General features: G+C 40.9%; 1 protein-coding gene across 3 annotated transcripts in view; it reads left to right on the top strand.

The window, feature by feature from the left end:
* Positions 1 to 10,020, top strand: part of cldn19 (claudin 19) — a 23,161-nt gene that overhangs the window by 6,045 nt on the left and 7,096 nt on the right. For 2 of the 3 annotated variants that reach the window (XM_014022281.1, XM_014022280.1), the window contains exons 2-4: positions 3,098 to 3,262; positions 3,945 to 4,029; positions 9,037 to 9,183. In XM_014022281.1, the coding sequence (XP_013877735.1) occupies positions 3,098 to 3,262; positions 3,945 to 4,029; positions 9,037 to 9,183 (397 nt within the window). Of the gene's footprint in view, positions 1 to 3,097; positions 3,263 to 3,944; positions 4,030 to 9,036; positions 9,194 to 10,020 lie in introns of those variants that run through there. The other variant, XM_014022282.1, reaches the window with a different exon arrangement.

The following is a 10,020-nucleotide window of genomic DNA, read 5'->3' as shown; positions in this document are numbered from 1 at the left end:
GAATGCCACAAATTCTCCTAAATCACTCGTACGCACAATTTAAGAACAAATCTGTGCGTACGAACGGTTCTTGCATGAGGCCCAATGTGAGGAAGAGGAGTGTGAAGAAGATGGTTAAAATTAGTCTTTATGTTGTTCAGGGAATAAGATGTAGAAAAGTTTCACACATACCCACGCTTGTTCTTCTATCATTACAGGGACTTTGCACTGACTTCCATTCATTTACAGGTCATATAGCCTAAACCTGGGCTCCATACCCCCACACACACACCCACCAAATTGTGGTTGGCACTACCAGTCTTGGCAAACAAAGAGATGGAATAATGGGTGGGTTAACCCACCCCCCGCCCAAAAAAAGCTCCTAACCTCACACTACCTCTGAGGTGAAGCTGTAACCCTGTGAATTTAATGTAACAGCAGAAAATCCAACCTCTCTCTGTTAAACACCATTTCAATACATCCTCAAAGCTTCTGTGAAGCCACAGATCTCACTTCAAACATCCTAAATCCTAATCCTGCTAGTATAAAACTGCTCAGATCAGACTGCAGTGTGAGTGTGGCTTTCTGTCTCCGTGATGAATCAGGCTTCAGGCTGGAGCTGAATGAGTCTGTTTGAAGGGGCACTGAACAGTTGTGTTACATCTGAAGCTTGAGAGGAGCAGAAAGTTAGGATTCTACCAGGCCCCACAGGAGTCGTGGTTAATGATAAAATGTTAGCTTGTAAAAATCTGTTAGAAAATTAATGAAATCATGTGTTCAGATTTACAACTCAGTCCTACAGTTTAGTAAACTGTACACATGGCTCACATGTGAGTTGTAACTCATTCTGTACTCTCTGTAAAAAAAAAAAAAATACTAATGGATCTCTAAAACGTTTTAAAATCTGTGACAAAAACTAAAGGACTTCTAAATCAGATATAGACTTAGACATAACTTACCTGTAACTTCTGTMTAACTGAGCAGAATCACATCAACATAAGCTGAAAATGTCTAACAGATTAGCTTATCGTGCTGCTAACTTATTTAAAACTTACACCTGATTTACCACATGATTTATGTTATACCTCGTCACGACACGCTCCAACAAGCTGTTTCTGCACAATTTACTCTAACATTGCTCCGAAGTTCTGCAAAAGGCAAAGCACTTTGTCTCAAGCTTGTATAAATTGTGTATAAATTAAGAAAAAGTTATAAAAAGGTTATGCATCATTGTACAGTCCTGTCATTAAAGTTATAAAGCTGTTTAGTAAAACTGTTTTCCTTGTGTTGCCAGTTCTTATAAACATTCATCCTGTTCATACTTGTTTGGATGAAACCAGACTGCAGTAGCCTGATTAAAAACCAGACCCTTGTCCTTCACTTTGTTTTGTACGAGGGTCTGGACTCGTGGCTATAGAGATGCAATTCTTGCTGGAGGCGTGGCCTCTGTTGAAGTTTAAAATGATTGGATCGGTTGGCCGCGACGTTTGTCGCTGTGAAGGAGGCTAAGCTAAGACGCTAACCGGAAATCGTGTGCACTGTAAACAACCCTACTGAGAGGAGAAAAGTACCGAGCCGAACGAGACGACTGTAAATGAGAGCTGCTGCTTTCTCAGACAAATTTATTTTAATTTGGAAGCCTTATCAACACGGACTGGCTTCATTCACTTCCTCCACTGCCATTGTTAAACTAGCAGAAAGCAGACATTGCGCAGAAAATCAACTTCATTCAAAACTCCGCCTTCTGTTTGCTGATTGGCCCAGGCAAAATAAACTAAAAGCAGACACTGCGCAGAAAATCGACGTTCTGTTCTCTGATTGGCCCGGAAGAAAATTCTCCCGAAGAAATCCTTGTCTATGGGAGAAATCCCAGACAGAGCAGTGAAGCGAAACTAGAATTGAGCGTAGCTGCATAGGAAGGCAAGAGTCAGGCTGCAGTGACTGGTCCCTGGAGTTTTACAGATCTAAAAGTTTTGGTCACAAGTCAAGAACATGTTACATTTAATAATTACTGATTTTCTGCTGACAGACATGATGTGCCTGTCAGCACACAGATGACCTGAATAGAAGGGAAAAGCCTTCTCCTCAGATTTGTAATTGTATATTTTTATTTAGTGCTCATGACAAAATACAGAAGCTTGATTTGTTCATCATGAAAAAGTTTATAAATCAAGTCTTCATGACTCACACAAAGGAACTGAGGACCCTCACAGATATTTAGAGCCCCCTCCCCCCCTCCTGGATGCTGTTTGTAAACTAGTCTCCATCAGTGAGTACTCCTTGCAGCTTTATGTCTGCAGACAGAGCAAAGAAATAAAACTTCAACTGGAGTTTTTTTTTTTAACAAATTTCCATTTTTTTTGTGGGGAGAAGATAAATGACAGGATCCATTTGTCATTTCTTCCATGAGTTCTGGTCCTTTTATTTCTTTGATTGTAGCTTTTTGGCTTCATGTTCATGAAAGGCACTAGTCGTACCATAACGCCTGATTGCCATGGAGACGGCCCCATGAAAACAATCCTGCCTTGTAACAAAGCCACAATAATTCCAGTGTGTAGAAGATGTAAAGCAGGACCTCCTACAGCCACTCGGGTTTTCATCTGTCCGTTCCACCTACAGCCACCGCCTGTGTGAGCACAGTGTGTTTGTGTGTCAATCTCTTCTTCCTACTGAGCTGGGTGTGTTGAGTCCTGTGTGGGCAACGCATTAAGATRTTTGAGACAAACAAAGCCACATTGGAATGATGATTAGGAGAATGATTTAAGGTCCCACAGCTTCACCTATAAGTCACCTCTAGAAAATAAAAAGCTAAAGAGCATCAGACTCTGAAAAGGGCTGGACTTTCCCTAACGGTCCTTCTTAAATCATGTGGTCTCCCACCATGTGTCTCAGCATTTCTCTCTAATTATCTCCCTCCAAAGGTTCTGAGGTTTTCTAAGTGTTGGACTAAAAAAAATTCTCTTTCTTTTTCTTTCTTTCTTTCTTTCTTTCTTTCTTTCTTTCTTTCTTTCTTTCTTTCTTTCTTTCTTTCTTTCTTTCTTTCTTTCTTTCTTTCTTTCTGCCATCTGCTCTGCTCCCTCTTGAATTCCGGTCTCCACCTTTCCTCTTCTTTATCTAGTCCACATTCAGACATGCCGGGCTCTCATGGTGGTGTCGGTGCTGTTGGGCTTTATTGGCATCATCGTCAGTGTGGTGGGCATGAAGTGCACCAAGGTGGGAGATAACAATCCATCCACCAAATCCCGTATTGCTGTGACTGGAGGGGCTCTGTTTCTGCTTGCAGGTATGAGTTCCTCACCTGATAAATTCTGACACAAAGTATCACCTTTTATTTAGAAACATGTCTCACAGTTTTTAGCTTAAATATGGGCTCCTGTTAGGAAGTCCCTGATGTAAACAGGACGTGGTCATTTAAGCTGCTGACCTCAAACATAAATCAGATCTAATCTCTGAGAAGACCACAACTGAACTGGAAAAATAGCATTTTCTGTGGAAATTTAAATGCTGACTGATGACTTTGTTTATGTTAAAAAAGCTGAAACTGAGCTATTGAATTTAATGCAATCAAAACAAAAGCTAAAATAAAATGAGCAAAATAAAGTAACTAAAAGACCAGCAGAATGGTAGATAAAAGTTACAGGACAGTATCTTAAATGTAAAGCCAGTAAAACAAATAAAAAAAAATGTTGTTAAAGCTCGCCTTTATGTTTTTGTCCAACACACAAAAAATAAAAAATAAAACAAATGATGTGAAGATTTCAAAGTTTTTCAAATGTGTGAACAATTCTCCATTTATTTTAATGAGGAAAAAAACATGTAATTATAGTTAAATTCTGCTAAATGTCACAAGCTTTTATGTTCTGAACAATCTGGTTTGCATGAGAATGCTGAAAGTTTGGTCCAAACCTTTGTGTTGGCGTGTTGTAGCTGTGATGAAGGAAGTAATGTTTTTTTATCATCTGCAGGTTTGTGCACACTTGTGTCTGTGTCCTGGTACGCCACTCAAGTGTCCTATCAGTTCTTCAACCCAAACACACCGGCCAACGCCAGGTATGTTGGCCACATTCTGCAACGCACTCAATTTTACCACCCAAACACCAAAACCCATATACCAAAGACCAAAGGCCAAAGATCAAAGACCACAGACCATAGACCAAAATGATCAAAGACCATAAATGGTAAATGGCTTGAACTTAAATAGCACCTTATTAAGTCCATATGGACCCCAAAGTGCTTWATATTTCACCCATTAACCMATTCACACACTGATGGTGGTAAGTTACAGCCACAGCTGCTTTGGGGCACACTGACAGAGTTGGCTCTGACCTGACCATAGCCCAAAGGCCACAGTCCAAAGGYCAAAGACCAAAAGGCCAAGGTGAAGAGAATGTTCTTGGCTGTTTGCACATTCATTTCTGTGTCTTCTAGCAAGACAGTTCCCAAATCACCACAACAATTTTAATGAAACTTGCAGAAAGTAATCAATGACAAATTACAACAAATTAACTTTGAGTCACCCCAGTTGAAGATAGCCACCACAGTTTATCCACATTAGCAGACAGAAAATGTCTAAGCCTCAGTGAACTGAACAWTGAGCTGAAATCTAGTGTGGTAGTAGCTGAGAGTCATTCATAACACGACTACAACTCCATCATCATGATCGTAGTCCTCAGCATTCAGAAAACTTCCTTCTTTCAAGGAATGTTATGTTTGTTTATTTTAGTGATTTTCAAATTTGTTGAAAACACACTAAATGAAAACCCAGCATTCCTTCATCATCATTATCATCATCATCATCATCATCATCATCATCATCATCATTGTCTCATCAGAAGGCTTAGATTTATTGCAGCTTTGGTCAAACCTTGAAAAAAAATGTTATGTGGGATCTTATCACAAGATCTGACGGAATGTGTTAACACTTCATGCTTTGAGGATGAATCTCAGCTACGACCATCTGATTTTACATCAATAAATTAACTTGGTTAATGCCGAGCTGTGGTGTCCATCTGAAATTATGGTAAATGGTAAATGGACTGAACTTATAGAGCGCTTTATCAAGTCCCTCCGGAACCCAAAGCACTTTRCACTTACAGACATTTGCCCATTCACACACTGATGGTGCTAAGCTACACTGTAGCCACAGCTGCCCTGGGGCACACTGACTGGGGTGAGGCTGCCATGTGCCAGCATCACCAGATCCTCTGACCACCATCAGTAGGCAAGGTGGGTAGTGTCTTGCCCAAGGACACAACTGAGATGGCTGGATGGGGGATTGAACCAACATTCAGATTGGGTGGACGTCCAGGACGTCTCCCCTAACCACTCTGCCACAGCCGCCGTCAAATTAGGTCGATTACATTCAGTGATCCATCTATGATTACTTTCTAAAAGTTTACATAAAATCCATAAGTGGTCTTTTAGATATTTTGCTAACAGACATACACAGACCCTGGCAAAACCATCCATGTTTTAAAAGCAGTTCAGTAAGTCCTGGTGGTAAATGTAACTTTTTTAATTTCCTGGTTCATCACTTCAGTTCATTTGATTAGTTAAAGATTCTGAATAAAAATGAACCATTTATTTACCTGTTTGGAAACAGGAAGGAGTCCCCTGCGAGAAGACACTTTCATTCCCTTCTGGTAATGGTTAAAGCACCCCATCACAGTGGACTAATACCCCATTATGAACCATGAGGGTTTTTGTGGGTCTCTGTACTGTGCCGTGTTTCCATCAATGTTTTTTAATGCGCAGTTTGAAGTATCGCAATAGAAAAGGTGAATGGAAATGGCACTATTAAAAAAAACTTCCTCTAATTTGCAAATAAATTGATACACTCACATGAGGTGGTTTTGGGGTTTTTCAAAAAAGTGGTAATGCACAAAAGGAGAGATGGAAACACATTTGCCAAAAAAATTCTGACGTAGTGAACATTTACCTCGCATGATTAATCAGCTGTTCTCGCTGTCTGTCCGGGTACCAGTACCAGAGCGACTGTAACCGTGACTGCAGCTGGATCCCCCCCCCCCCCGCTGTTGGTGTCTTCTCAGTTATTCCTGTAACGTGAAGCCATGCCAACCATGCCTGGTTGATTTGCTTCAAGCCAATTGATGGGAACACATCTGATTCGCATTTCTTCTTTTTTTTCTTTTTTGCGAAATGTTAAAAATTAGCTCAAAACTCAGACTAAAATTGGATGGAAACACGGCTACTGCGGTCTTCAGGAGCATACTGTATTAAAACCTCAGTGGGTTTCACACTATGGCGGGCAAAAGGTGATAGTCACACCTTCTGTGGTGAGGTTGTGGTGGTTTATCACAATAGCAACAATAAATTGGGTGGAATGTGAAGGAACATGGTAGCAGGAGGACCATAAAAACCAGTTCAGGTTCTCCATAGACCAGTTCTCAGCACATCAGCCATCCTTCAGTCACTCTGTGTTTTCATCATGATCAGATCTGTCAGATACAGGAGGAAGAAGACTGTAAGTAATCAAATAAAACCACTTTTATTCTCTCATGCTGCTGAATGAGGGACAAACCAATTCTTATCAAACTACGTACATAAGTTGGCTCATAGCTGCATCTTGACCAGCTCCCAGAGAGTTGTGAAAATGCTTTGTTCAGAGATATGAGATTCTGAGACACTGGATGTCCATGCATCGTGTTAGAGCCATCTGTCTTCAGTCCTGTTAGAACGTGAAATTGTGGGTTCAAAGCGCAAAACAGTAAACAGGCCCTAGCTTTTAACCACAGAATGCAGACACAAACCCTTCACTATAAAATCTGTGATGGACTTTTTAGATTGTGTAACTTTTTATGTTAGAAAAATAATTTTCAGAGAAGTTGTTTCATGTCAGCAGTGGCAGCTTGAAGACCGTTTCCCTCCTCTCTCCAGGTGGAAACAAGTTTACAACTTGTACATAGCTTTTGTCATTTTTCTTTTTAACTTCATAAAAAACAAAAAAGCATCAAACACTGGTTTGAATGAGCTGTTTGTCTGCCCCTGTCGGCCATAAACAGTCCAGGTTCTGTATTGCAACTTTTGTTTTCCTCAGCACAATGTGTCAACATCAAAACTCACCAAAAACTACATTAAAATCCTAACCATCTCCTTGACCCATCACTCAGAGAGCTTTGTGTTACACGTTTGCACTACCATGTTTTGAAAGTCATGACTTCTGTTCATGAGAACAACTAGACTAACAATCCCCCCTCCCCACCCCCGCCCCTCTGCCTCCACGTCCCACCTGTTCTCACTTCTACAGCTGCATGTTCAGGATTTCATTTCTTTGGAAATAAAGATCTGGATTTAGAAACCCTTCTCCCACTCTGATGCAGCTGTTCTTAGTACCTGCCAAATAAGTTTCCCTGCTACTTTTCTGCATCCCCAAGATGCTCTTCATGTGTCAGCAACTTTCCACAACACATACCAAGCACTGTGCTTCTAATGGAGCCCTGCCCTGCAGACAGGATCAAATGTGGTGTTTTCATGCATCCCAATATACCTAAACATGCACAATTCTGAAATTCTGACATATTTGTAACTTTAACATTTTTATTCATTTTGGAAATCAAAAGAGCACTAAACTGATGTAAGGGGATTTGTATCCGTATTTCAATAAGTCAAAGATGAGTGAGCAGCAGCGAAGACYCAGGAGACTGAATTCAAAAAAGTAAGTCATCTTTATTTATTTAGTGGTTGGTGAATCAGGGTTCAGAGGCGAGTATGATTTCTTACAAGGGTCAAGGGTCAGAGAGAGCACATGTCCACAAAGGTGGGTATGGTTAGTTTTACAGGCGAAATGGCCAGCAGACTTGGAGGATTGAGCAGATGATTCTTTAYCAGACCAGCAAGAGGCAGACAGGCAGGCGAGTGGGTCTCCACAGGTGTGGGGTATTTCCAGCAGGTAGCAGAGGATCTTCAGGTGAGTGTCAGGAAACTGAACACAGGATAAGTATAACTCATGTAAACAAGGTTTACATCACAGCTTGGAGATATCGTACTGTATACTACATGTTGCTCCAGATTCTCAGTGCAGCCTTATAAACCCAAGGAGCTCATCAGAGGAACCTGCTGCAGCTGTGCTCAATCCAACTGCCGGCCAATCAAGGAGAAGCAGCACTGATTGCCACAATGTGGTGTCCACGCGGTGTTTCACTAGCAAGGACCGCGCCATGGTATGAGTTAAATATTGAAGGAAGGGGTCAAGGGGATGAAGGAAGGGGTCGAAGTGTAGTGGGATGAATGATGAGGCGTCTGGGGAGGTACATCGAAGGAGGCTTGAGGAGAAGACTCAGAGTGGGRCATGGTCTCCAGAAAGGAAGCTTTTTCCTGAGCCTGCTTTGGACCCCCGCAGCTGGAACATGAAAAGGAATGGATTAGGAGGTGGTTTGAGGTAGGGATAGAGGTGAAAGAAAGAGATCTGGAGATGGAGTGATGAAGTGATGAGGAAGAGATGAAGGGATGAAGGAATGTGGGGAGGGGATGAAGGGATGGAGGGATTAGGAAGGGATGGAGGGACGAAGAAGGTATGAAGGGAGTGAGGAAGGACATGGACATTTTTTACAGCTGCAAAAATCCAGAAACACACACTGATGTGGGTCCAGCTTCCTCACAGCAGATGTCCCAACTAACCATGTTCTAATCCAGCTGTCAAATAACAAACTGTGATTCTGTTAGAATTAACACACATACACCAAAGTGCTTCTGGAATCTATAAGTTTTTTTTTTCACACAAGCACAGAACTAATGTTTTATWAAAAACATGTCAGCTCTTTCCTGATGAGTTTTCTTCCTAAAGGAATGTCTGAGTTTGCAGGGGAATGTTTAACCATCACYCATGTTTCTTGGAATTAGAGGCCAGAGAGAAATGTGCGGTAGCCGAAACCAAACTTAATGAGATTTACTCCAAAACACTGACATCTAATATACAGTATCCTAACTGAATGCAGAGAGTTTRATGAGTTAAAAGAAAACAGTAGAAGCTTTTTAATTCTATTTAATTTATTTTAATTTAATTTGACTGATTGTGACATCTTTCTTTTTCCTGCCCAGGTATGAGTTTGGCTCCGCCCTGTTTGTGGGTTGGGCTGCGGCGAGTCTGACAATTCTGGGCGGCTCCTTGTTGTGCTGCTCCTGTTCCAAAGAAGACATGCGAGGACAGCAATATTACCGCCAATCACAGCCTTCCACAGCCAGGGAGTACGTCTAACCCCCCCTCCCCCCCTCCTCCCATACACCAGCCACCCATTCAGAGAGCAGGGGACACCCTTTATTTCTCTTTAAACAATACCAGATAAAACAAAACAAAGACTATCATGTGTGCACTCATTCACTCGTTCATATACAAGATTGCCACTTTTCTGACACAATCACATTATCAACTAGGAGAGCAGTTTTACAGAAGAGGGTCACATGTTTCATTTATCAGTCAATTCTCTGAAACTGTTATTCTTGTACTATGAATGAAAAGCTTTTAATGTTCTTATTTAATGCACTTAAAATCAGTCCTGAACTCTAAACACAACTTCAAGTATGTTTCTTTGTGTAGTAGAACAAATTAAAAAACAGAAGGCAACTGTGTTAAATTCATACATTCTGAAAATTTCCAATAAAAAATCAAGGAAAGTATGTTTGTTGCCTTCTGTTCAAGTCTTGAAGCCTTTTTCTCTACGGGCTGTGACTGTTGGTGAACATTTATGAAGGAGTCTCCAAACATTCAGGGGGTGGGTCTTGTCAAGTGACTCATGTCACAGAGACTTTCATGTTCAAAATTTATGTGAGAAATAAAATGTCTAGAAATAACAGCAGATTTGTCTCAAACCCTTTTGAATTAAGTTCTCTTGAAGGGGACATAGCCTGCAAAATCCACTTTTTTAGCTGTTAAATGCATTTTGTTGTACTTGGAGTCTCTAGGAGGCAGAAAAGTTGAATTTAGTTTCTCCTGGAGCTGTGAAGATATCTTTAGATTTTGTTTGGGTCATATTTTTCAACCTGTTCAGTTTTCTCTATTTTCTGATGTTTTCTGAATCTATTACC

This window comes from Austrofundulus limnaeus, unplaced genomic scaffold (assembly GCF_001266775.1).
Source record: "Austrofundulus limnaeus strain Quisiro unplaced genomic scaffold, Austrofundulus_limnaeus-1.0 Scaffold322, whole genome shotgun sequence".
NCBI classification, from domain to species: domain Eukaryota; kingdom Metazoa; phylum Chordata; class Actinopteri; order Cyprinodontiformes; family Rivulidae; genus Austrofundulus; species Austrofundulus limnaeus.
This window is presented reverse-complemented; position numbering and strand designations above follow the sequence as displayed.